General features: G+C 61.5%; 1 protein-coding gene across 6 annotated transcripts in view; it reads right to left on the bottom strand.

Moving 5' to 3' along the window:
* UGT8 (UDP glycosyltransferase 8) overlaps nt 1-26795 on the bottom strand; it is a 61410-nt gene that overhangs the window by 5194 nt on the left and 29421 nt on the right. For 3 of the 6 annotated variants that reach the window (XM_070416885.1, XM_070416880.1, XM_070416882.1), the window contains exons 2-5: nt 16289-16317; nt 13652-14478; nt 1326-1468; nt 193-269 (exon numbers count right to left, since the gene is read on the bottom strand). In XM_070416885.1, coding sequence (XP_070272986.1) covers nt 193-269; nt 1326-1468; nt 13652-14476 — 1045 coding nt within the window. In that variant the 5' untranslated portion in view covers nt 14477-14478; nt 16289-16317. Of the gene's footprint in view, nt 1-192; nt 270-1325; nt 1469-13651; nt 14479-16288; nt 16318-20451; nt 20505-22973; nt 23082-26795 lie in introns of those variants that run through there. The other 3 variants (XM_070416879.1, XM_070416881.1, XM_070416883.1) reach the window with 2 other exon arrangements.

Below are 26795 nucleotides of genomic sequence, written 5' to 3'. Positions count from 1 at the left end.
ATCTGGGAGCTGAGATACCAGACAACGTCACTGCCGTCTCCTGGAGCAGCCCCAGCCCCAGGCACATTAGTGTCTGAGAGCCTGGGCCAGGGTCATGTGTGCACAGCAGCATCTGAGCCTGGTCAAGGCCACATGAGCCTCTGAGCCTGGTCAAGGTCAGGTGAGCACAGAGCGTCTGAGCCGGCTACTCACCCAGCAGGTCGTTCTGCGGCAGCCACTCCAGGAGCTTCGTGTTGTTGCCCAGGTTCCTGGGTTTGGTTCCAGAAAACCTGTGGGTGCACAGACCGGCCCCTCAGACACCAGCTCCCTCGCACAGACTCGGGCTGCAGCGTCAGGTGACCGCGGAGCTGCCACAGCTGCTGTGGACACTGGGCAAGGAGCCGCCTTTCACCACAGCAGCACTTGCTCAGTTTCCTTTCCACTTTTCCTTGATTCGCGGGAGACACTGGCTCACCCTGAGGCCCGTGCCCCTCCTCTCTCACCTGTACACGAGGCAGGAAGAGCCCCAACGAACCTGTGCTGGGAACCCAACCCCGAGGACCCAGAGGTAAACCCGGGGGGAACCGGAGGGCCAGGGACCGTCAGCTCCGTGCTGGACATGGGCTGGGAGGCAAGGATGTGCTGTCCCCCCTGCTCCGCCCGGGACAGGGTTTGGGGGAGGCCATATTGGCTGGCCCTGCCTCGGTCTCTGAATGGAGAACCTTAAAGGTTTTTGGACGTGAAGTGTCCTGAACCAGGCAAGGGTCACTTTCCCAGGAGCCTAAGAGGAAACCCCACAGAACGGGTCTGAGGGGTCAACCCAGCCACTTCCTGTCGGCCAGGAGCTGTCAGAGGGCACGCTGCACCCCTCAGAGCCAGCTGCCAGTGGACCAGTTCACTGTTGGGCCCCCAGGGCCCGAGGGGAGGGGGAGGGAAGAGGGAGAAGGCGGAGGACAGGCCAGCAAACACCTGCATGGGGTCGGCTGCAGGGCAGGTGCAGGGCAGCACCACAGGGCGGGGCCGCCTCTGGGCCTCGTCCCAGCATCACGGCCACTGGCCACTGGACGCTGCTGGGCTCTAAGGGCCTGGCCTCAGGTGGGACCCAGAGGCCTGTGGGATGTTCTACCCACTTATCACCCACCCACCGTCCCCTTCCCGCCCTGATGTGAGGCACAGAGACATGACAGTGAGGACAGTGGACGAGGGGGGCCGCCCTGCACCCCCACCTCTCCTGACAGTCCCGCCTGCGCCCGCACCTCCCGGCGCCGGGCCTGCCGGGGCCTCCGCGCCCGTCCCCGGCCTGCGGCGAGCGGAGCGGGAGAAACGGGGTGCGGGCCGGGCCGTACCTCCAGATCACCTTCTGCGGCAGCCGCCCCAGCGCCCCGGCCAGCTTGTGGGCGATGTCCGCCGACAGGAACTTCACGCCGGCGCCGAAGGACACGAGGACGAAGCCGTGCTCGCTGGCGCCGTCCACCCAGCTCTGCAGGTCCTGGGAAGCAGCGCAGCCGAGAATGTGACAGGTGACAAGCTCCTGCCAGTGTCCGCCCCTCGGTGCCCGCCCCCCCCCCCGCCCCCCGTGGAAATGCCTCCGGGGGTTTTTCTAACGCTCGGAGTGAAGACTCCAGACCAGCATCCCCTCTAACTGTGTCTGCTGGAGGAGGACGGAGGCAGGTGGTAACTTGGGTAAAATAACAGGTAGTGACACCCGCCCAGCACGGTGGTCGCCAGGCGGCCCAGTCCCGCTCTGCAGGATGCAGCCGCGCCCCCCCCCGCCGCCCGTGCCAGGGCAGGTCCGCTCCCTGCCACCCCCACACTCAGCAGCGGCAGCGGCGTCCCTCCCCGCCCCCGGGGCTGGCACGGTGCCTGCGCTCGGCGCCTTTACGGCAAGGCGGCTCCCTCCATGTGCCCGGACCAGCGTGCACACGCGCAGAGCACATGCCTCCCGCACACGCGTGACGACCGCACCCTGCCCTGTGGAGCGCCCGCGGGGCCCCAGCCTCGCCCGCCGACCCCCCACCAACCCGCAGCTCCGCTCAGGCTGTGCCTGCCACCGGCCGGGGCGCCCGTGTCACCATCACGGTCACATGGGGAGCAGGAGCCCACAGCCACCCCCACTCCACGCCCCACCGGCCCGGCAGCCGCTCACCTACACTCAGCTCTGAGGTGCTTTTCACCGGTGGCTTCTGAGCGGACACGCGCCCCCCGCAGACGCCCCCCCACCCCCACCCCTGCAGGGAGGCCGGCCTGCTGCCTGAGGCCTCGGGGACACGGGCTCACACACGTGGCCCCGTCTGGTGCTGGGGGTGCACGGACCTGCCTGTTCCCACGACGGGGCCCTGGGCACAGCGACGGCTTCCAGTCCCCCCTGATGACACATCGCCCCGAGTCAGTCACGGGACAAGAGGCGAGAGGTGCGGGTCCCCCCTCCTGGAAGGGGGTGCCTTCAGGAGGAGCCGGCAGCCTGGCCGGGGAGCCGGAGCCAGAGGGAACCCCGAGCAGCCCGGCCCAATGCGCATCCTTCCTGAACACCAGGCAGCATCTGCTGGGGGGTCCTGAGAAGTGGGGACCAGGCAGGACCCAGAGAAGGGGTGGCGGCGGGAGCATGAGCCCTGCGTGCGTGCGAGAGTCCGGGGTGGGTCTTGCTGATATACTCGGGCCCCCCACAAAGACAATGGAAACCCCCATAAACTGGGCCCAGGGGAACGCCCGGCCCCAGGGCTGTGGGGGCTGAGGGGACAGGGCTGTGGGGGTGGAGGGGATGGGGCTGTGGGGGTGGAGGGGACAGGGCTGTGGGGGTGGAGGGGATGGGGCTGTGGGGGTGGAGGGGACAAGGCTGTGGGGGTGGAGGGGACAGGGCTGTGGGGGTGGAGGGGATGGGGCTGTGGGTTGAAAGGACAGGGCTGTGGGGGTGGAGGGGATGGGGCTGTGGGTTGAAAGGACAGGGCTGTGAGGTCAGAGGGGACAGGGCTGTGGGGGGAGGGGACAGGGCTGTGGGGGGAGGGGACAGGGCTGTGAGGTCAGAGGGGACGGAGGGACCAGAAGAAGCGCTGGGCACTCTTGCTGGCTCACACCTCCCAGCCCTGGTGGCTTGGTGCCTGTGTGGCTCTGAGGAAACGGTGCGCCCCCAGGAGAGCGAGGTGCGGAGGGGTGACTCCCTGGGGATCAGCTGGCGAGGACTCGGGGTCCCTGCCGCTCCAAGAACCTCACCCACCAGGGCCATAGGGAGCTGGCGCTGACGGTCGGCGCACTTGGCGAGGCCGAGCAGGGACCGGCCCGGGGACCTGGGTGATGGCAGGTGGGGAAGGTCCTGGCCTCAGAGACAGAAGAGGAGGCAGCGTGAGGAGCCCTCGGGGCAGAGGGGCGGGTGCCAGCAGAGGACCTGCCGCCCACAAAGAGGACCTGCCAGGAAGCGAGCGCAGGACACGGGCAGGGAGGTCAGGGAAGGGCAGGGCCCGGGGCAGCGGGAGAAGCAGAAAAAGACCTGAGTTTATGGCAACTTCCTCCCGGGCTCCTGTCACCTGACAGGTGATTCTCACACACTGAGTCCTCCAAGCAAACGGACACCAGGCACCCAGGTCGTGGGTGCCAGCAGGGCCCAGGGCCTGGACGGCTGCCCGCCTTCCGAGGGCGCACAGCGTCCCAGGGAAAGGCACGGTCCACAGTGACGCCCACAGTCACAGTGCCGCACACGCCAGGGGGAGCCTTCACCTGGGACAGTCGTGGGCCCCGGCGGCCAGTGCCCAGTCACCTGCAACTGCGGCCCCACGTTAGCGGCGTGAGTCACCCCCAGTCACGGCAGGAGCCCAGTCACTGCGCAGAGGGCCCTGCGGCCCTGACAGGGGGTCACCCCCAGGCTCAGCCGGTCACCCCCGGGCTCAGCCGATCACCCCCGGGCTCAGCCGGTCACCCCCCGGGCTCAGCTGGTCACCCCGGGCTCAGGCGGTCACCCCCCGGGCTCAGGTGGTCACCCGGGGCTCAGGTGGTCACCCCGGGCTCAGCCGGTCACCCCCGGGTTCAGTCGGTCACCCCCCGGGCTCAGGCGGTCACCCCCGGGCTCAGCCGCTCACCCCGGGCTCAGCCGGTCAGCCTCCGGGCTCAGGCGGTCACCCCGGGCTCAGCCGGTCACCCCCGGGCTCAGCCGGTCACCCCGGGCTCAGCCGGTCACCCCGGGCTCAGCCAGTCACCCCGGGCTCAGCCGAAGACCCTGGGGCCAGTCCGGGGCAGTGACACCCAAGCAACTCTCCCTACCGTCTGAACCAGTGGCTCTGACTCTCCCTCCGTGACGCCCGTGCCTCTCAGGGCAGAGCCTGCGGCAGGACACCACCCCCCCCCCCCCCACGGGGCCGCAGGGAGTCACGCAGCTGTTTCTGTTTTTTGTTCGTCCTCTCCCCATTCCCACCGTACGATATTTTTCCATTGATTCCGGGAGAGAGTGGAAGGGAGGTTGGGGGCGGGGGGGCGGCGGGGAGGAGAGAGAGGGAGAGAGAGAAACATGGATGTGAGAGAGACACATTGATTGGTTGCCTGCCACACGCGCCCCAACTGGGGCTGGGAACCTGCCGCCCAGGCAGGTGCCGGGAATCAGACCCCAGACACCGGTGCTCTAACCACTGAGCCACCGGCCAGGGCACGACACGGCTCTTTTTAAATAAATACGTGTTTCTCAGGCACCAAGAGAAAACCGAACAGCAAACATAAATCCGTCTGCTTACAACCCCAGGAAGCCATGAGAGAGGTGACCTCGGAGGGAACGGTTCGCCTCATTGGCTGAGCTGCGAGCCCAGGTCACCCACCTGCCCCCTGCGGGCGAGGAGCTGGTCACAGGGCGGCTCAGCGAGGGGGACTCACAGGAGGAATTCAGGAAGCAACGCGCCCACAGGCCCAGGGTCGGTCAGAAACAGCAAAAAGCCGGTTTAGCCAAAGAACCTCGTATTGAAAAGACACATCGATCAAGTCCTAACTGAGTAAATGACAACAGAACCTCGGCCCTGCGGTCCCCGCGGCCCCTGGGCCGTGGGCCTGGCCCATGCCAGGCCGGGTGCTGAACAGCGCTCTGCTCGCCCGTCCTGGGCACGCACCGCAGGCGGAGACCCATCACGCGGACGCACCGCAGCTCCAGGCCCCAGGGGCTCAGGCACAAATGGGAACACATTCCACGAGGTTAATGACGGCGAAGACGCCGGTCCCCCTCCAGCCACGCGTGCACCGGGCGTCAGCACGTATTCATCCCGGCCTCGGCGGCGACTCTAACGGAGGAGACACGCCTGAGTGTGTGGGTGGCTCTGGCCCCGCCTGCCACCTTCCTCTCCCTCCGTAAGGCTTGTGGCTTTCCCTACAGCAAGACGTCTGGACGCTTCGGAACCACTGAGTTTCCCCTCGTGATGCCCCAAACTCATTTTTTTTTTTATATGTTTTTATTGATTTCAGAGAGGAAGGGAGAGGGAGAGATAGAAACATCAATGATGAGAGAGAATCATTGATTGGTTGCCTCTTGCATGCCCCCTACTGGGGATCAAGCCCACAACCCAGGCATGTGGCCTGACCGGAATCGAACCAGGGACCCTTCAGTCTGCAGGCTGACACTCTATCCATTGAGCCACACCAGCGAGGGCCTCACTTTTAAAGTGACCAGCCCTTGGTGGGAATGCAGACTGGTGCAGCCACTATGGAAGACAGTATGGAGTTTCCTCAAAAAGCTGGAAATGGAACTCCCATTTGACCCTGTGATCCCACTTCTAGGAATATATCCCAAGAAACCAGAAACACCAGTCAGAAAGGATATGTGCACCCCTATGTTCATAGCAGCACAATTCACCATAGCTAAGATCTGGAAACAGCCTAAGTGCCCATCAGTAGATGAATGGATTAGAAAACTGTGGTACATCTACACGATGGAATACTATGCTGCTGTTAAAAAGGAGGAACTCTTACCATTTGCAACAGCATGGATGGAGCTGGAGAGCATTATGCTAAGTGAAATAAGCCAGTCAATTAAGGAAAAATACCACATGATCTCACTCATTCATGGATAATAAAGACCATTACAAACTTCTGAACAATAATAGATACAGAGGCAGAGCTGCCTCAAACTGATTGTCAAACTGCAGTGGGAAGGCCAGAGAGGGTTGGGGGACAGGAGGGAGGGGGGTAAGAGATCAACCGAAGGACTTGTATGCATGCATATAAGCATAACCAATGGACATAAGACACTGGGGGGTAAGGGAGGGCAGGGGATTGTCAAGGGTGGGGGGCGGGGGAAGGACACATGTAATAAAAAAATTTAAAAAAATAAAAATAAATAAATAAATAGAATAAAATAAAAAAAAATAAAGTGACCAGCCCTGCGGAAACGCCGGGGCACGCAGGTGGATGGAGAAATAGGACTGTTCACTTTCGTTTTCCTGTCCGTCTGCAAACAAAGAGAAGACTAAGTCAGGAAATGGAGAAATTTCGACCCTATGATTCCTTCAAGTTTAACTGCATGTGTTTTATGGTCTCAAAACCTAACGAAACCCACGCAGGCAAGGCTGTTTCACTGTTGGTTGAAAAGTAAATTAATATAATTAATCAGGGGCTAATCCCAACCATCTCATGATCCTATCGATACTCTCAGCAGGAGCATCTTGACAAAACCTAACCCCCAACCATGACGAAAGCTCCGCCCACCAGGGAGAGCCCAGCTCCTGGACTCCGTAAGGACCACCTACAACACCTACAGCCGACCTGGTGCCGAATGCGAGGAGCAGGAGGGTTCCCGTTCCGATCGGGGAGGGGCAGATGCCCCGTCACCACTGCGCTCAGCACCACACAGGCCTCACCAGGGCAACAGGACAAGAAAAGGAGATGAGAAATGTACCGAATGCGAAGAGAGAGGCACGCGTCACTGTCCTTGCTCAAGGTGGAATGATCGTCTCTGTAGAAAGTGGAAAAGAAATCGGCCAAATCCTCCTGGAATGAAGAAGCGATGGTGGCGAGGTCGCAGGCTGCGGGGGTCGCACGGCAGGGCAGCCCCTTTCCCGGTGCCGGAATGGACAGCGGGGCCTGGCATTGAACACAGGCCCAGCTGCACTGGCGTCTCCGAGCGTGAGACGCTGGGATGGCATCTGACAGGACACACGCCCCTGACGCCGGACACGGAGGGAGAAGCAGGCACGGAAGGAGAAAGTCCACGTCCGGGGACAGGAGGAGGCAACGCTGTCGGAGCCAGTGCCTCCATCTCCACCGACAGGTTCAACACACAGGAAGCAAACCCCCCGAGTCACGCTGTGACCCCACAAACTGAGCCTCACGTGGCTATGGAGGCAAAGCCCACGGTCATCGCCACGTACGGACGGGGCCGAGCAGAGGGCTGACCAGCCTCACTGCTGACCGAAGCTACAGGAAGTGGGCAGGGACACTGATGCGAGAACAGACCGCAGATCAACGGGACAAACAGAGCCCAGAAACAGACCCATAACCACGGCCACCCCAGCTCTGACACAGGAGCGGAGACCGTGCGCTCAGCCCATGGTGCTGGCGCCACTGGGCAGTCACGTGCAGAACATGAAGCTGGACACAGACCGCACACACTTCACCAATATTAAGTCAAAATGGATCACAGGCCGAAATATAAGATGCAAATCCGTGAAACTGCCAGAAGGTAACGTGAGAGCACGGACCACACCTGCACACGGCACCGTGTCCCAGCGCAGGCAAGACCTGCACACGGCACCTCCCCCAGCCTGGGTGGCAGCTATGCGGCAGGCACACAGCAAACACTGGTCATTGTGTCTCCATGCTTTACAACACACTCCAGACGCACGAGCGTCTCCATGCTTTACAACACACTCCAGACGCACGAGCGTCTCCATGCTTTACAACACACTCCAGACGCACAGGCGTCCACATGCTTTACAACACACTCCAGACGCACGGGCGTCTCCATGCTTTACAACACGCTCCAGACGCACGGGCGTCTACATGCTTTACAACACGCTCCAGACACGCGGGCATCTACATGCTTAACAACACACTCCAGACGCACGAGCGTCTCCATGCTTTACAACACGCTCCAGACGCACGGGCGTCTCCATGCTTTACAACACGCTCCAGACGCACGGGTGTCTCCATGCTTTCAACACGCTCCAGACGCACGGGCGTCTGCATGCTTAACAACACGCTCCAGACACACAGGCGTCTACATGCTTTACAACACGCTCCAGACGCACGGGCGTCTACATGCTTTACAACACGCTCCAGACGCACGGGCGTCTCCATGCTTTACAACACACTCCAGACGCACGGGCGTCTGCATGCTTAACAACACGCTCCAGACGCACGGGCGTCTCCATGCTTTACAACACGCTCCAGACGCACAGGCGTCTACATGCTTTACAACACGCTCCAGACGCACAGGCGTCTACATGCTTTACAACACGCTCCAGACGCACGGGCGTCTGCATGCTTAACAACACGCTCCAGACGCACAGGCGTCTACATGCTTTACAACACGCTCCAGACGCACAGGCGTCTACATGCTTAACAACACGCTCCAGACGCTCAGGCGTCTACATGCTTTACAACACGCTCCAGGCGCACTGGCGTCTACATGCTTTAAAACACGCTCCAGACGCTCAGGCGTCTACATGCTTTACAACACGCTCCAGGAGCACGGGCGTCTCCATGCTTTACAACACGCTCCAGAGGCACAGGCGTCTACATGCTTTACAACACACTCCAGACGCACAGGCGTCTACATGCTTTACAACACGCTCCAGACGCACGGGCATCTACATGCTTTACAACACGCTCCAGACACACAGGCGTCTACATGCTTTACAACACGCTCCAGACGCACAGGCGTCAACATGCTTAACAACACGCTCCAGACGCTCAGGCGTCTACATGCTTTACAACACGCTCCAGGCGCACGGGCGTCTACATGCTTTAAAACACGCTCCAGACGCTCAGGCGTCTACATGCTTTACAACACGCTCCAGACGCACAGGTGTGACTGCCACCCGCCTTCCAGGAGCCTCTGATGCCGAACACACTTCTCCCCTCCACGTGCACACGGGCGGCCCGAGACGGCGCCAGGGCGGCAGGAGGGGCGCAGGTCTCGCTCGAGGCTGGCGTGCTGCCCCCGCTGTGGTGGGGGGTGGGCTTGCTACCCGGGGAGGAGGAGCGAGCAGGTCCGGAGGCTGAGGCAACACCGACAGGGAGTGTGGCTCGCCCGGTGTCCACCATCACCTGGACCCCGTGCGCAGTTCTGACCGAGGACACGTGTGGGACAGAACTTCGACCTGAACATGTCACGTGCATGGCGCTGTCTCCTGCTCCCCAGCGTCTCGGCAGCAGGTGCCGCCCACTCCCCCACGGAGCGCAGGGAGGCCCACCCGGCGCTCGGCCGCCCGCGTGGGGCCGCAGTCCCGATCCCTCGCACTGGGCCACTGTCCCTCGGGCGCCGGCTGAGAGCAGCTAAAAGGTCATGTGTCACGGCCTCCCCGGAGACACGCAGGCCATCAGCCACGGTCACGCGTGTGCATGGACGGTGAGGCCCGGGGCTGGGGACACTCGCTGTGCGCCCGCGAGCCAGGCACTGCACCTCTGCCCTTCACGGAGCAGCCGGCCGCTGGTATCGATTCTTCTGACCCGTGGCTTCCTGCCTCCTGGCCTCCGGTTTCCCTATAAAATATTCAGGACCAGGAAAGGTAACCCGGGCGCGGGCCTGTCAGCACCACAGCTCCGCGGGCTCCGCTCTCGGCTCGGTGCCGAGGCTCAGGGAGAGGAAGGACGGTCCCCGGGGCGAGGCAGTGGGTGCAGGGCAGGGTGTGGGGGGCTCTGGGCTCGGGGGGTCGCGTTGGGGGCTAATGGGGAGCAGAAGGAGGGAAAGGAGAGACCGTGGAAAGGCCACGCGTGAGCCTGGCAGTAGGCCCCGGCGGGGTCCCCTTAAGGGACGGCATTGATGGATCCCTCCCTCAGGTGAAACGAAAGAACTTCCTCAAAGGTCGCCGCCACGCTTGGCACCGCTGCTCTCCCCGCAGCCTCTGCGTGTGCGGGTCACTCTCTGTGCTTCTCACACAAAGCGCACTGTGTCCCGGGCCCTGGGGCTGTGTCTAGCCCGGGCACCCACTGCCGAGTCCGAGGGCACAGCTGTGGCCCCAGCTGGCAGCGACCACAGACCTCGGCTCTGAGAACCGGGGCCCGGGCCCTGCCAGCTGAGAGGGCAGAGTTATCCACGTGAGCAGCGGCGACACGCGTGTCCCATCCATGTCTCTGCGGGGGAGCTACCGAACCAGAAGGGAAGCAGCCTTGGGAACCGCGTCAGGAGACCTCACACGGCAGCTGCTCCGCACGGTTGAAAAAGGCTCTAGCTGTGTCACCACGCAGGTCCCGGCAGATACACTCAACTCTCCGCGTCAGACGTGGCTACAGGCCGCCCGTGTCCTTGCTGGGAAAATGGACTTGGCCCCGCCGACGGCGCGGGCGTGCGTCATCAGCACGTGAGTCACTTCCCGGCGGGCGTCCCTTCCTGAGAACACCCAGCGCTTCTAAGCAGCCAGACCAAGTGGCCCAACACACCTGTCTGCAAAGGTGTCTGCCCTCTCCGTCGAAAAGTCCCAGCAAACCAGTCTTATTTAAGGTTCTGTTTATGGAACAAGTTACTTAAGACTTAAACAGCTGTGAGTTGCACAAAAGAAGCGAAAAGAGCAAGCGCATTGCTGGAGGCATGTGAACGGAGAACAGGTGAGCGGCAGGCGCTGCCCATCATGGATCCTCCCCCCACCCTCCCCACCCCCACCCCCACCCCCCCCCCGGGCGAGGAATGTGTGTTTGGAACTGCGCCAAGTTCCTGGCAGCCAGCTGAGGGCCCAGTGGAAGATTCCCTGCCTCCTGCTGCTCCCTGTACTTCCCAACGAAGCATGAACTTCCCCCAAATGAAACCAAGTCTGCAAAGGCTTGAAGCATTTCCCTAATTTAATGTTTGCCTTTTTAGCAAAAACGTATTTTACAAAACCTATTTAAAAACCCCCTACAACCCAAAGGCGAAAGACACAACTTTTAAGGTGATGAGAAACCCCACTGTGTACCTGGCCTGTGTGCTCTGTGGTTCTCTGTAAGATCCCAATCTCAGGGGAAACATCCTCCCATGAAGGTGGCGATTCAATCACATCCTCTGAAAATCGGCGTTTTTCTGTATCGTGCAGAATAAGCCCAAGTGACGGTTTCGGTTTTAATCACGCTTTTTAGTGATCAAATACGACGTGAACAGCCTGTCTAATGACTGCGCAGCATTTGCTGGAAGCGCAAGCTCGCTGTGTAAGCGGGAACCCCCTTCCGCCTGCCGGGCCGCCCCCCGCCACCTGCACCCGTGAACACGACCTGAGAGGCACCTGCACACACATGCTCGGCTGGATGCAACAACCAGCCTGCCCAGACCCCGTGCCCTAAGCCAGTGGTTCTCAACCTTCCTCATGCCGCGGCCCTTTAATACAGCTCCTCATGTTGTGGTGACCCCAACCATAAAATTATTTTCGTTGCTACTTCATAACTGTAATGTTGCTACTGTTATGATTCGTCATGTAAATATCTGATGTGCAGGATGTATTTTCATTGCTATAAGTTGAACATAATTAAAGCATAGTGATTAATCACAAAAACAATATGTAATTATATATGTGTTTTCCCATAGTCTTAGGCGACCCCTGTGAAAGGGTCGTTTGACCCCAAAAGGGGTCGCGACCCACAGGTTGAGAACCGCTGCCCTAAGCGAAGAGAGGAAGTATTCAACCAGTGCCCAGTGCTCACAGAAGGAAGAGAAAACACGCGCTCACCCCACAACACCTGCGCGGAACCCCACGAGCACATTTCGCAGGAGCCCACGGTGCCGAGCTCGGCCTGGAGGGACCCAGAGGGACCGGCCCGGAGCCAGGACCTGGACGGATCTGGAATGACCTGCAGGGACCAGCCTGGAGGGAGGACCTGGAGGGACCTGGAATGACCTGCAGGGCCCGGCCCAGAGGGAGGACCTGGAGGGACCGGCCCAGAGCACACGGACCTGGAGCCCGGGAGGCCCACTCGGAGCCCCGACGAGAGTGAAGGACACAAGAGCTCGCTCCACAGCAGGGCGTGTGCGGGACGCGACCAACAAGAACCGAACAACCGCCTGAGGGGGTAACAGGGAAAAGGGGGGAACCGACTGCAGGGACACAGCCCTGGTTGAAACGACACGCTGAGAGGCCGACGTTCTAACCCATGAGCTCGAGGCAGGTGCCGAGCAGCCGCAGGCCTGGTGGGGTCAGCACAGCCTCTCCGCAGCGTGTCCCCCACACGGGCTGCGTGGGGACGAGCGTCTGCGTGGACACACCCTGCATCGCGGGGAAGCCGCGGGCCATGCCGTGAGGGACAGAACATACGCTGCGCCCCTGGTCTGATCTGCTCACAGGCGGCGCGTCCAAGAAACCGGCCGCTCAGTGTCCCCCCCGGCCGTCCTGGCGAAGGACAGAGTGACAGATGGGCTCCTGACCTGGCCTCGGTCTCTGCTCTCTGCCTCTCTCATCCGTGTCTGTCCCCACGACCAAATTCCCCTGAATTAGAAACATCTCTAGAGCTGGAGGAGGCGCCCCTGAGCCTGCGGACCTCGGGGTGCAGGGAGGAGGGCGCCCTGAGCCTGCTGACCTCGGGGTGCAGGGAGGAGGGTGCCCCTGGGCCTGCTGACCTTGGGGTGCAGGGAGGAGGGTGCCCCTGGGCCTGCTGATCTTGGGGTGCAGGGAGGATGCCCCTGAGCCTGCTGACCTTGGGGTGCAGGGAGGGTGCCCCTGGGCCTGCTGACCTTGGGGTGCAGGGAGGGTGCCCCTGGGCCTGCTGACCTTGGGGTGCAGGGAGGGTGCCCCTGGGCCTGCTAACCTTGGGGTGCAGGGAGGGTGCCCCTGGGCCTGCTGACCTCGGGGTGCAGGGAGGGTGCCCCTGGGCCTGCTGACCTTGGGGTGCAGGGAGGAGGTGCCCCTGAGCTGCTGACCTCGGGGTGCAGGGAGGAGGGTGCCCCTGGGCCTGCTGATCTTGGGGTGCAGGGAGGAGGGTGCCCCTGGGCCTGCTGACCTTGGGGTGCAGGGAGGATGCCCCTGAGCCTGCTGACCTCGGGGTGCAGGGAGGACGCCCCTGAGCTGCTGACCTCGGGGTGCAGGGAGGAGGGTGCCCAGGTACGTGCCCCTGACCAGGAATCAAACCCACAACCCTTCGGTGCAGGGCCAGCACTCTAACCACTGAGCACCACCGGCCCAGGCCTTCATTCACGTTTAATACCTAAGGGCCCGGATCAGACAGGGACCTGCTCACGGAGGGGACTGGGTTTCATTAAAGCAAAGCCACTCCCACTCGGCGTCCGTCTCCCCATCTCCACTCACCAGCCGTCTCCCCACATTCTGCTCACACCCCACAGCGATGGCTGCGTCAGGAACCCCTCCAGCTCGTGTCCTGACCACGTGGCTGAGTGGCCCGGGCGTCACAGACTCGCTCCCAGCAGGAGCGCGACCCCTGGCCCCGACACCCCCCCTCCCCCCATAAGGGGACGCGTGGGCTCTGTCCTCCCGCCTTCAGCAGCGTTTCTGCTCAAGTAACCACCCCTACGGCTCCCGAAAACCCAGACCGACCGGGGACCCCTCCGGACACGGGTCCCGGCACGCGCGGGCCTCACCTGGGGCAGCGGGCCGGCCGGCTTGGTGAGGATGCCGCCCACGTAGACCACGTTGGGCAGCGTGGGCCGCGGGAACTCCAGCGCCACGTCCGTGCAGAGCATCCACAGGCTGGAGCCCTGCACCAGGTCGTACAGCGAGCGGCCGGGCAGCAGCCCGTGCTTCCGCATGACCCGCTCGTACTTGGGGAGCACCAGCAGGTGCACCCCCAGCCGCGACACCAGGTACACGCCCGCGTTCTTCATCCTCTGCACCAGGCTCATGCGGTCCGTGAGCAGCGAGTTGAACTCGGGCACGTAGGCCAGCGGCGCGGGGGCGCCCACCTCGGCCGGGTACCAGAGGCCGGTGGAGAAGACGGCGTACTGCACGCCCAGCAGGTGCGCGATCACGAAGCCGCACATGTCGTTGGGGTCGACGAGCAGCAGGTCGAAGCGCTCCCGCCGCAGCGCCCGCAGCAGCGCGCGGTTGCCCAGCATCATGTCGCAGTTCCGCGTGTAGTGGTCCAGGATGTCGAACAGCTCCACGGCCGTCAGCCGCCCCGCGAAGATGTTGCGCATCTTGGCCTGCAGGAAGGCGTCCGAGGCCGAGCTGTTGAAGAGGCCCGGGTAGCGCCGCAGCCCGTAGTGCGGCGAGGGCGCCAGGTCGCGGCCCTCCGACAGCAGGAACACGGTGCGGTGGCCCCGAGCGTGCAGGGCGGCGGCCAGCGTCTTGAAGATGTACATGTGGCTCTCAAACATGATGGGCGGCACCACGATGATCTTGGCGGCGTCGGCGACCCCGAGGGCGCCCCACAGGAGCACCAGGTACGGCAGGCAGGACGTCATCATCGCTGCAAAGACAGAGCCGCTGAGCACAGCCTCACAGCCCCGGGCACAGCCTCCCACACAGCCCTGGGCACAGCCTCACCGCACAGCCCTGGGCACAGCCCTGCAGCCTCACCACACAGCCCCGGGCACAGCCTCACCGCACAGCCCTGGGCACAGCCCCAGGCACAGCCTCCCGCACAGCCCTGGGCACAGCCCCAGGCACAGCCTCCCGCACAGCCCTGGGCACAGCCCCAGGCACAGCCTCCCGCACAGCCCCGGGCACAGCCTTACCACACAGCCCTGTGGGCACCACCTCACCGCACAGCCCTGGGCACAGCCCTGCAGCCTCACCACACAGCCCTGGGCATAGCCTCACCACACAGCCCTGTGGGCACCACCTCACCGCACAGCCCTGGGCACAGCCTCACAGCACAGCCCTGGGCACAGCCTCACCACACAGCCCTGGGCACAGCCTCACCACACAGCCCTGGGCACAGCCTCACTGCACAGCCCTGGGCACAGCCTCACCGCACAGCCCTGGGCACAGCCTCACCACACAGCCCTGGGCACAGCCTCACCACACAGCCCCGGGCACAGCCTCCCACACAGCCCTGGGCACAGCCTCACCGCACAGCCCTGGGCACAGCCCTGCAGCCTCACCACACAGCCCCGGGCACAGCCTCACCACACAGCCCTGGGCACAGCCCCAGGCACAGCCTCCCGCACAGCCCTGGGCACAGCCCCAGGCACAGCCTCCCGCACAGCCCTGGGCACAGCCCCAGGCACAGCCTCCCACACAGCCCCGGGCACAGCCTTACCACACAGCCCTGTGGGCACCACCTCACCGCACAGCCCTGGGCACAGCCTCACAGCATAGCCCTGGGCACAGCCTCACCACACAGCCCTGGGCACAGCCTCACTGCACAGCCCACTGGCCACAGCCTCACCACGGCCACCTGCCTGGCTCCTGCCCCAGGACCCCATCCTCTTTAAGCACCTGTGTCCCTGCAGGGTCACTGAGCGAGGACAGCTCACAGGCACGGCCGTGCAGGCTGCCGCGGTAAGAGAGCCTTGTGTACACACTCCAGTGTGACCCGAGACTTCCCAAGTGATATGGGCATCTGGGGACCCTCAGCTCAGGGACCCTCAGCTTAGGGACCATCAGCTCATCTTTTCACTGAGCACCAGTCTGTCTAGGAAGCTGGGCGAGAGGCGGGTCTCTCTTTCAATCCTTCCATCTCGGCAGCTACCTTCCCTGCTAAGACCAGGCAAACACTGACTCACAAACAACAGCTCAGGTAGGAGTTCTACCCGGGACACTTTCCCCAGGAAAATGCCCTGCAGTGTGGTCTGCCTTTCGTCCGGACACCCCGAGTCCCTGCAGACACACTCGGGGCTCGTCTGGGCTGGACGCTGAACAGGAGGTCAGAAGGCCTGGTGTGTCCGGGCCCTGGAGGGCGGCAGCGAGGACGCCTGTCCCGCACCTGCTGTGGGTGCCCCAGCTCAGGGCTGGCCAACCTCCTGCCCTCCATGGGGGCAGACCAGGTGCAACAGGGAACCGTCCGCTGGCCCCGTGACAAGGGATGACCCCGCCTGGGGGGCCACCAGGTGCCAACTGCCGTCCCCCGGGCTACCAACCATCGTGGGCGCTGACGCCATACAAGCAACCAGCGCCCGGACAGAGAAAAGGTCCCGGCAGGAACTTCGCAAAAACCGGACACTTTTACCTCAAGGATCACCTACACAGACTCCAGCCGTCACCGGAATCTGCTCTCTCTCATTGCCCACGAACCCGTCCGCACAAACCCACCGCCCACAGTTTAACAACCATACCTTCTCAGCATGCAAGCGCTGCAAGCGACCTAAAAAAAAAGAAAGAAAAGGAATCAATAGCAGGCAAGCAAGAGGTGAAACAGCGCATGTCCAGGGCGCTGTCCTCCCCCTCCAAGCGAGTGTCCAAGGACGGCGAGGCGAGAGGGCACACGGCCATTCCGAGCAGAAGCAGCACGTGACACACGCGTGGATCACCCACGTCAGATGCTGCTCGACTGGACACGAGGGCTTTAAACAAGTGAAGGTGGAGAGGACGCTGCTCCCACAGCAGGGAGGTGCGTGACGCTGGTCCCAGGGCCGTGGTGGGAGGCAGGGTGTGGCCAGGCTCAGGGACACGTCCCGGGACATGGTCCACGGCGCAGCCTCGCAGGCCGTCTGCTCGTCTGGCCACTTGCAGGGAAGAAAACGTTAGGGCCCTGAAGTCCACATGGTCTGAATTCCCGGAACGAGATTCATGCAAAAAAATTCTTTCAGCAGCGTGTCCATGGCCTGTGTCCGTGGCCTATGTCCCCGGCCTGTCACAGCCCCAAGCCCACGCGGACATGGGTGGCGGGCCGGTGGTCCGCAGCGCCCACGGGTGTGTGTCAAGGGGGCTGGGCACCCAGTCCAGGCACCTACTGTTCAAACTGTCACTCACTCTGTGTCCCAAACAGCTGGGAAACAAACCCATTTCTCGTCGCAGAGGCCGGGGACGGGCCAGGCCGCCCAGAAGAGAGGCCCCTGTGAACCTCATTCTATTCTTTCTTTTCTGTTTCGTATTGTCTTTCGGTCACGGACACGCTGTATAAACAAGTCACTCAGCACGGTCTTTTGTTGGAACTGGTTTCTGAGAGGGAGGAGGACAGACGGACAGGAGAGGCCATGACCTCACTGTCCCAGGAGGGGCCTCCGTGGCTACTGAGAAGCCGCCTGCACCTGCGGGGCCTGAGGAACTGAAATTTAAATCCTACGTAACGTAACCACCCGCACCTGGTGGCTGCTGCACTAGAATAAAGTTTTAAAAAGGGCATAGAGCCCGGCCGGCGTGGCTCAGTGGTTGAGCGTCAACGTATGAACCAGGAGGTCACAGCTCGATTCCGGGTCAGGGCACATGCCTAGGGTTGTGGGCTCCCTCCCCAGTGAGGGGCGTGCAGGAGGCAGCCGATCCACGATTCTCTCTCCTCATTGATGTCTCTGTCTCTCCCTCTCCCTTCCTCTCTGAAATCAATAAAAAAATATTTTTTTAAAAAAGAAACTGCTCCATCCAGACAGTGGAATAGTACTCAGAGCTAAAAAGAAATGAGCTACGAAGCCGTGAGAAGACGTGGAGGAGCTTCAACGCACGTTCCTAAGTGGCAGCCGCTAGCAGCCACGGCCACGGCCACACGCTGTGCGAGTCCAACTCTGTGCCACTCGGCAAAGGGAAGGCCCCAGACAGGGCCCAGGAGGCCCACAGGGATGATCCGAGTCAGGAAGTGACCCGGCCGTGTGACCGGTGGCGACGGGCAGGTGTGTCCTACGTCTGTCCAAACCACGGCACGTGCAGCGCCAGTGGCCCTGATGCGAGCTGTGGACGCTGGGGGAGGAGGACGTGCCCCTGGGGTTCATCAACTGTGGCAAATGTCCCCTCTGGTGGGGACACTGAACATGGGAGGGGAGCCCACGTGTGGCAGGGGCCGTACAGGACACCTCTGTACTTCTGTGAGCCTCAAACTGCTCTAAAAAAATAAAAGCCATCTATAATAATAAAAGCGTAATATGCTAATTAGACGGGGAGACCTTCCAGATAACCTTCCAGACAAAGCCTGGGTCCCGGGTGCCAGAGGGAAGCCGGTGCCGGCAGCCGGGGGAAAGAAGGCCTACTCTTGCACCAATTTCGTGCACCAGGCCTCTAGTAAAGTAAATAAAATACCTTTAAATGCAACTAAAAGTATATTTGCTCTCTACTAAGTATGACAAGCCTTCTCCTGAAAACCCAGAAATAATACAAACTGTGCAGAAACATTATGTTATGATGTTGTTAATCCTCACCCGAGGATATTTTTCCGTTGATTTTTAGGGAGAGAGGAAGAGAGAGGGAGAGACAGAGAGAAACATCGATGTGAGAGAAACACACCAATGGGTTGCCTCTTGCACGTGCCCCAATTAGGGGCCGAGGCCAGGGAGGAGCCTGCAACCGAGGTATGTGCCCTCGACCGGAATTGAACCCGGGACCCTTCGGTCCGCTGGCTGACGCTCTAGCCCAGCTGTGGGCAAACTACGGCCCGTTTGAAATGAATAAAACTAAAAAAAAAAAAGACCGTACCCTTTTATGTAATGATGTTTACTTTGAATTTATATTAGTTCACACACACACTCCATCCATGCTTTTGTTCCGGCCTCCGGTCCAGTTTAAGAACCCACTGTGGCCCTCGAGTCAAAAAGTTTGCCCACCCCTGGTCTAGCCACTGAGCCACACCAGCCAGGGCGAACCCCTGCATTGTTTTAATGGGAAACTATATCCCATATGATGTCTTCCTTCCCGAACCACCACTGGGCGTCACATCAGAGCACCATCCCGAGTCTGCACTGGTTCTGCAGGTACCAAGCTCCTGCCACCGTCCCCCTGAGAGCATCATGAGGGCTCCCCACAGGGGCTGCGTGGTCTGGCCCCCCCCCGGGGGACAGCGACCCTGCACACCCTGCCTGCCATCTCAGTGCCTCCTAACACAGAAGCTCCGTGCATGCTGTTCCCACCGCCAGCCATGCTTGTCCTCACCCCTGCAGCCGCACTCAGACCCTGCCTCCAGGCCAGCGCTCACAATCTCCCTCGCGGCCCCTCTGTGCCCGCAACGGGGCTGTGGTCAGTGGGTCTTCCTGTGACTCTCTGATGAGCTCTCTTTTCCTCTAAGCTCCCTGTGGGCAGATTCATCGCCACCCAGCCAGCTACTGACCCCGAGGGCATGGCCCTTTCCCACCACGAGTGCAGGGTGAGGAGGGTGGAGCTTAAAACGCACCCACAGACTCACGCACAGGGGACCACACGGGGCGGGGGTGGGGGGAGGTTCTTTCATGGAACTGGCCAGGAGGGGCCTTTCCTGACAAGTGGCAGGTCCCTGTATGCCAGCGGTTCTCAACCTGGGGGTCGCGACCCCTTTGGGGGTCGAACCACCCTTTCACAGGGGTCGCCTAAGACCATCGGAAACACATATATAGTTACATATTGTTTTTGTGATTAATCACTGTGCTTCAATGATGTTCAATGTGTAACAATGGAATTGGGGGGTCACCACAACACCAGGAGCTGTATTAAGGGGCCGCGGCATTAGGAAGGTTGAGAACCACTGCTGCATGCGAACGGGAGACTCTCAGCCAGAATCCCCGACTGGTGTGTGTGGAGACGTCTTGCTCCCTCGCCCAGCAGGGGGACCCCCCTCCCCGGCAGGAGAGGACCACACAGACCCCAGTTGAATCTCACATTCGCCCCAACCGATAGCGTCGGCCTGGGGACCCCGGCTCCGAGTTCGAGTCCGGTCAAGGGCACGTACCTCCGTTGCAGGCTCCTCCCTGGTCCGGGCCCTGGTCGGGGCGCGTGCAGGAGGCAACCCAGCGATGTGCTTCTCTCACACCGATCTCTCTCTCTCTTCTTCCCTCTCCCTTCCTCTCTCCCTAAAGCCAATGGGAAAATGTCCTCGGGGGAGGATCGGCAAGAAGGAAGCAATGTCCGCAGTGGAATTTTAATGACGAAATACTCCACCCGCCGAGAGAGCAGGAACCAAAACTGTGTCCACGAAACCCGTGTTTGCAGAGGATGAGGGTCCCTCTACACCCACACAGGAGGATCCTAACGACAAGGAAGGCAGGAAGCCACGTGAGGCGACATGGTCCCCCCCGTGGCCAGCGGGGGGTCTGGGCTGCCACACACGTGGTCGGGCTTCCTCTTCCTGCCTCTGTTCTTCCAGGGCCTGAGGTTTTCCTCCAAAACAGCCCCTCCCCCACTCGGCTCCCACATAAGCATGACCTCCCCTGGCACGTGCCTCCCCCCAGCGCAGGCCCCCCAGAGGCAGAGGTCTCGGCGAGGGCCGGGCACGGCCTCCCTCCCGCCGCCCGGGCGGGGGGACAGCCAGGCCACGGCACCTCCACTGCCAGCCTCGTTTTCCTCTTTAATTTTAACCGACGAGTTCAGGATCCCGCCAAACCCTCACCGGAGGCGTGAGCTCAGCGACACCCCTGGACGCGGGGGCAGGAAGGAGGGCTGGTCCGGGGGCCTCTCGCCTTCCCTGCGCCCACATCGGGCAGCGAGGTGCATGCCCGGGTCGCAGGGAGGAAGCTGGCCTCGGCTGGGCCACACGCGAAGGCACCCCGGCGAGGGGCGTGCACTCCCCGCCCTCCCCGCCCGGAGCCTGCACGGTCCTGGGCCCGCAGCCAAAGCCCGCACCGCGTGCCAGCCGCTGGCCCCGGCTGGGCCACACCCGGGAGTACCGATCAGTGGCCAGGACGGAAGCCCAGGTGGGGCGTGGGATCCTACCTGGCGCCCTGGGAGGTCCCCCCTCCTGCTGGCGAGAAGGAGGACGAGGTAATGATTAACACCCCACGGCACGGGCACCTCGGGGACAGGCTCCGGACAAAGACGCCGGCCAGCTGGAACCAGACCCGGCCCCCAGCCCCCACCAGCCGGTGACTCAGCCACCCACAGGGAGAAAGACGGCTGCTCTGTCCGCCTTCAGCCCCCTGGGGGCCCAGAGGGAGGACAGGCCGGCCCGTCGACCCCGCAGCCAGGGCCTGTGTGCCCGCCCAGGAGCCCTGCTCCTACTGACCCAGGTGTCCCCTTAGCCTCCAGGAGTTCCAGGCACAGCTGCTGCCACGTCTGCCTTTTGAGACCCTGGGCTCTCCATCCAGCAAAGTCCCTTGAAAGAGACCACGATGCTCCACGGTGACACTCCAGCCCTGGCGCTAACCTGTCTCCTCGCGGACACAGGACTCAGATAACGACCGTCAGCAGCACACGCAGCGCAGTCCCGCCCGGACGCTGCCCCTCCGGGAGCTGAGGCTCCAGAACGTCCGTCCTGCGGCCCTCGGTGCCGCCTTGGGGCCGCGGAGCGAGGGCACTGACCGCGACCCCCTAGACCCGTGGTCGGCAAACTGCGGCTCGAGAGCCACATGCAGCTCTTTGGCCCCTCGAGTGTGGCTCTTCCACAAAATACCGACTTCTGCACATGGGCCACGAAATTTCAATTGCACTGTACGTGCGCGCTCGCATGTGGTCGGCAAACTCATTAGTCAACGGAGCCAAATATCAACAGGACAACGATTGAAATTTCTTTTGAGAGCCAAATTTTTTAAACTTAAACTATATAGGTAAGTACCTTGTTATTCACTTAATTAGGGTACTCCTAAGGCTTAGGAAGAGCCACACTCAAGGGGCCAAAGAGCCACATGTGGCTCGTGAGCCGCAGTTTGCTGACCACGGCCCTGGACGATCTGCAGACACGCGGGTGCAGGTGCCGAGGCCCCGAGAGAAACCAATGCTCGCTACTGGTGGCGCTGGCCCGGGCTCCCACGTCGTTGGGAGAGAGGAGATAAAAGCAGGAAAAGGGAGAGGAGAGCCGGGCCCAGGGAGCCCAGCGGACGGGGCACTCGGTCCCTCTCACACAAGGCCCCACGGTGGGGTTCACGTCAGCTCTTCAACACAAACCATCACCAGACGGGACAGCACTCCCGTGCTCATGCCCTAAAGATCACCACTCGTGGGAACGGGGTGCTGGGGACCCCAGAAGCTGCATCTACGACAAGCAGCTGAGATCCCCCATCAGGGGCTGCAAGGATTCGGGGTCAGACACAGAAAAGCCTGCTCAGCCGGCGTGCTCCCAGGAGGTCACAGTTCAATGCCCAGTCAAGGGCACACACCCGGGTTGTGGGCTCCATCCCCAGTGGGGGGCGTGCAGGAGGCAGCCGGTCCATGATTCTCTCTCATCACTGATGTTCCTATTTCTCTCTCCCTCCCTGAAATCAATAAAAATTTTCTGAAAAATAAAAAATAAAATCTAGCCAGGAAAGTGCTGACGAGGAAGGACTTGGAAATCTCAACTCCAGCGGGTGCCGGGACACGGGGGAGCTTCTTACCGCAAAGGCGGCTGGGCCCGGCCTCGGGGTTTCATCCTACAGACCTGGGAGGGGCCGGGGAACCTGCATTGCTAACGTGTTCCCTCGTGAGGCCAATGTGCTGGTCCGGGGACCGTTCTGAGAACTGCCAAGAGCAATAAAGGCACCTCAGTCAAACAGTGCGATTTTGCTTTTTGAAAAAGAAAGCGGCAGTGATGACACACTCTCCATCTTTGCGACGTGCCTTTAGGATACAGACAGCTAAGCGGATGTAGAGACGGAGACTCAGAGACACACGGATCCACGGACAGAACAAGGTGTGGGCTTGTTCCTGCCAGGCACCCAGACCAGCTGGTACCAGGTCTCTCTGGGCATCGGCCGCACGTGACCGGCTGACCGTCGCAAACAATAGGAAAGCCTTTGCCTGGACTCTGACCTCATCCTTACAGAAATGAGAGCAGTTTCATGAACCACACAGCCGGGCCCGTGTGAGTCTCTAAGTTCTGACAGGTATATGCTTTCTTTAAAAGATAATGCTCGAGCCCTGGCCGGTGTGGCTCAGTGGATAGAGCGTCGGCCTACAGACTGAAGGGTCCCGGGTTCAATTCTGGTCAAGGGCACGTACCTCGGTTGGAGATTCCCGGGCCCTGGTCGGGGTGCATGCAGGAGGCAACCGATCGATGTGTCTCTCTCACGTCGATGTTTCTGTCTCTTCCTCTGCCTTCCACTCTCCCTAAAAGTCAATGGAAAAATACCCTCAGGTGAGGATTAACAACAACAAAAAAAATGGCGTTTGAGCCCAGCCAGCGTGGCTCAGTGGCTGAGCATCGACCTATGAACCAGGAGGTCCCTGTTCCATTCCCGGTCAGGGCACATGCCCGGGTTGAGGGCTCCATCCCCAGTGTGAGGCAGCCGATCCATGGTTCTCTTTCATCACTGATGCTTCTATCTCTTTCTCCCTCTCCCACTCCCTTCCTCTCTGAAATCAATAAAAACATTTTTAGAAAAAAACTGATGTTTTAGAGTTTTGTTAGGGCTCATCCTGTCCTTTGCTGGGACTCCACTGGCGGGTGGGGGGAACACGGAGGAATCCCCCTCCCCACGTGGCAGATCCACAGGGAGGAGGAAGGGCTTTCCGGGCACCATCGCAGGGGACGGTGCCAGGACCACGCGGCCACGCACGCCTCCTGCTAACTGATGGCGGCTCCTCCTGCCCTTACACGGGCTTTTAGCATCGCCTGCAGCTCCGTCAGTGAGGGTCACAAAACAACTGCATGTGACCGAAATGCCCGGCCGCAGAAACCAAAAGCAAACTTGTACATGTTTCCCTCCCCGACTCCTCGGAAGTCCTGGAACAGGAACGAGCGACAAGCTTCCCACGGTGTCTCCTATGGGCCGCCTAACCGCCAGCAGAAGGTTCCAGTGGAGCACTGGATAGAACAGCAAACACACATTCCCAGGGGGAGCCCGGGCCCCCTCTGAGGCCCCACTCCAGGCGCCCGCACTGCCGGCGTCTCCCAGGCACCAGGGCAGTACCGGCCGCGGCGGGCGAAGCAGCCCGAGGTCTGCGGGCATCTCGGCCGCTGCCCCGAGTCTCGCAAACGTAACGGAAATAAATACACTGAAATTCCGTCACCTGGTGCACTTGTTACGGAAGGACAGCGAGATGTTCACATGTGCATTTCCATCTAGAAACTAAATCAGAGTCCCAGTTTCAAAACTAACCGTAACTGAGTTTGGGGAGCAGGGCCGGCGTTTTGGGGGTGGGGGAGGGGGATGTCCGAACCATGCGTTCCCCCCCCCGCCCCCCGGGTAGAGTGGGGGACCCCTGGGTCGGGTCTGCACCAGCGCCTCCCAGCTGCTCGGCGTAAAGACTGCAGAGCGGCCCGGCCCACGACTGAGAACAGGTGGGTTTTTAAACATCTGGGAAACGCAAATGCAGACAGCTGTCTTTGAAAACCCCGGTAATGACCTTCTCACCCTTCATACCAATGTTGCACTAGATTCGAAAAAAGTGCCTGTGTTTAGGCTCCAAGGCTGAGTTCTGCCCTGTGACAGCTGCTCGTGAAACCAACGGCTGCGTTACTTCTCTGAGGCTCTTACTGAAGGTTCCAGGTGCACACAACACGGGCCAGGCAACCACACATGTGGTTCGAAACCTCCCCCCGCCCCCTATGCCCTTCACCTCTGGGCAGAGCCGGGCAAGACACAAAGATGGTGGGAATGGAGCCGAGACACGGGAGCACGCAGGCCCAGGTACAGGCAGGCCAACCTGAACGCCGTGACCAGACCCCGTGCTCGTGATGGGCAGCCCCCCAATTTATAATCACTGGGGCGCCCTCTGAGTCTCCCCCAGCATGTCCCCCTCCCCCCATCCAGAGGGCAGGCGGGTGCAGGAGAGAAGGGAGAGCAGAGGCCCACCAGACGGCTGGGTCCTTGATCCTGTAAACTCTACGTGGCTTCAGAATCTGAACTGAAAGCACATTCGGTCCTACCTGGTGTGGCTCAGTGGATAGAGCGTCGGCCTGCGGACTGAAGGGTCCCGGGTTCGATTCCGGTCAAGGGCACAGGCCCGGGTTTCGGGCTCAATCCCCAGTAGGGGGTGTGCAGGAGGCAGCCGATCAATGATTTTCTCTCATCACTGATGTTTTTATATCTCTCTCTCCCTTCCTCTCTGAAACCAATGAAAATATATATTTTTTAAAAAGCGCATTCGAAGTGGATGCTGGGAGAGAGGCTAAGAGGTCAGAACCACACGCCACCTCTGGAGCCTCGGGAATTACTTACAACGGCCAACAGCCTGTCATCACGTCTTAGCAACAGTCTAATGCAGCCTGCTTATTTCCTTATTTTCTCCCCAGAAGCAATTTTGTGAAGTGCGTTCTCACTCCAACTCCTACTGCCCTGCCAGGAGGAGACGGAAGTGACACAGGAGCCCGCCGGCTGCCCAGGAGCGGGGTGACGGGGACGGCAGTGCGGCGAGAATGCGAGGCGTCCACAGAGCTGGCTCTCACTCCCCCTCTACCCTCCCCCGAGACGCCAGGGCTTGTGCGCCTGGAAGCCCCCCAGGCTCAGATGCCAGTGCCCAGGAGGAGCCCAGCCCACACCCACTCCGACCGCAGGGGCAGGTCAGGCTCCCCGTGGGTTCACTCAGGAGCTGGTCTGCGAGGCTAGCCGGGAGAGAGTGAGCTGCCTGCCCGGCTTCGGTGCGGCGCTGCTGGGCAGCCCAGAGGCCCACGCTGCGCCCCGGCCCGTGGCGTCCGGCTGCGCTCACCACATCTCCACATGGGGGCTTGGGCGCCGTGACTCAGGCGGAGAGGGGTGTGCGGGGGCCCAGGGGCTCAGGTGCTGCCCGGGGCTCAGAGGTCAGCTGGGACCTGCCCTTCCATGCGCTTCGATCGCTGGCCAGGCCTATGGACGGCACTTGTGCATGAATTTCATGCACCAGGCCTCCAGTCTATAATAATAAAAGTGTAATATGCTAATTAGACAGGACGTCCTTCTGGGATGAAGCTGGGGCTGCAGCCTGCAGCCGATGGATGGAGGCAGCCGCTGCTGCAAAGGCCTACTCTTGCACAAATGTCGTGCATCAGGCCTCTGGTGGCTTATAATAAAGAGCTTGCATCCTGCCACATGGCTGCCTGCAGGCTGCCGGGCGTAGGCTGTGACCTAGGACCCGAGGCCTCACCCACAGAACATTCCATTTAAAACCGAAGGAAACGCCTCGGGTTTAAGGACGAGGTTTTAGGAAAAACAACAGGACAAAAGCGCAATAAGCGCAATACACAGAGAACATGGACTGGGCTGCCTCGCGGGGATGGACAATCAGCCTGAGCTCCCCCCACCCCCTCGAGCTCACACTCTCCTCCGAGGGAGGTTGGCTCAATGTCTCAGCATCATCCAGACACAGAAATGAGAGGCCCAGAGGCAGCCCTGGGGTGACAGCGTGGGGGACCAGCACGGAGAGTCCCCGGGAAAAGCAGGCACCCGGCAGACGCCACGGGGGCACCTGGCAGACGCCTCCAGGGCTGGACGGGACCGGGGGGGGGGGGCGGGGGGAATGAGCGAGGGAAGTGGGCCCAGGTGGACGGAAGCAGCCTTGGAGGCCAGGGTTTCCCACGTGGACCGTGGCACAGCCAGCCCTCACTCATGGGGGGCAAATGGCTGGGCAGTGAGGACGACGGAGGGACGGAGAGCGGAGGGTCCGAGGACAGAAGGCAGAGGCACTGTGTGGCCAGGAAGTGCCGGGGACACGGACTGACAGCAGGTGGACGGAAAGTTCCAGCGTGTGGGCAGTCGTCATGACGGGGACGTGGTGCCCTGGAGTCAGGCAGAGGGCCTGGCCGGCTCCCAACACCAGCCAGTCCCCTGATGGTGATGCCCCGGGGGGGGACGAGGCCCGTTTGGCTGGGAACCAGAGGCCCCGAGAGAGTGTGTAGAAGGCAGA

Source organism: Myotis yumanensis, unplaced genomic scaffold (assembly GCF_028538775.1).
Source record: "Myotis yumanensis isolate MYYU_CA2020_CCGP unplaced genomic scaffold, mMyoYum1.0.hap1 SCAF_5, whole genome shotgun sequence".
NCBI lineage: Eukaryota > Metazoa > Chordata > Mammalia > Chiroptera > Vespertilionidae > Myotis > Myotis yumanensis.
The sequence above is the reverse complement of the archived record's forward strand: the minus strand, read 5'-3'. Positions and strand labels throughout refer to the sequence as shown.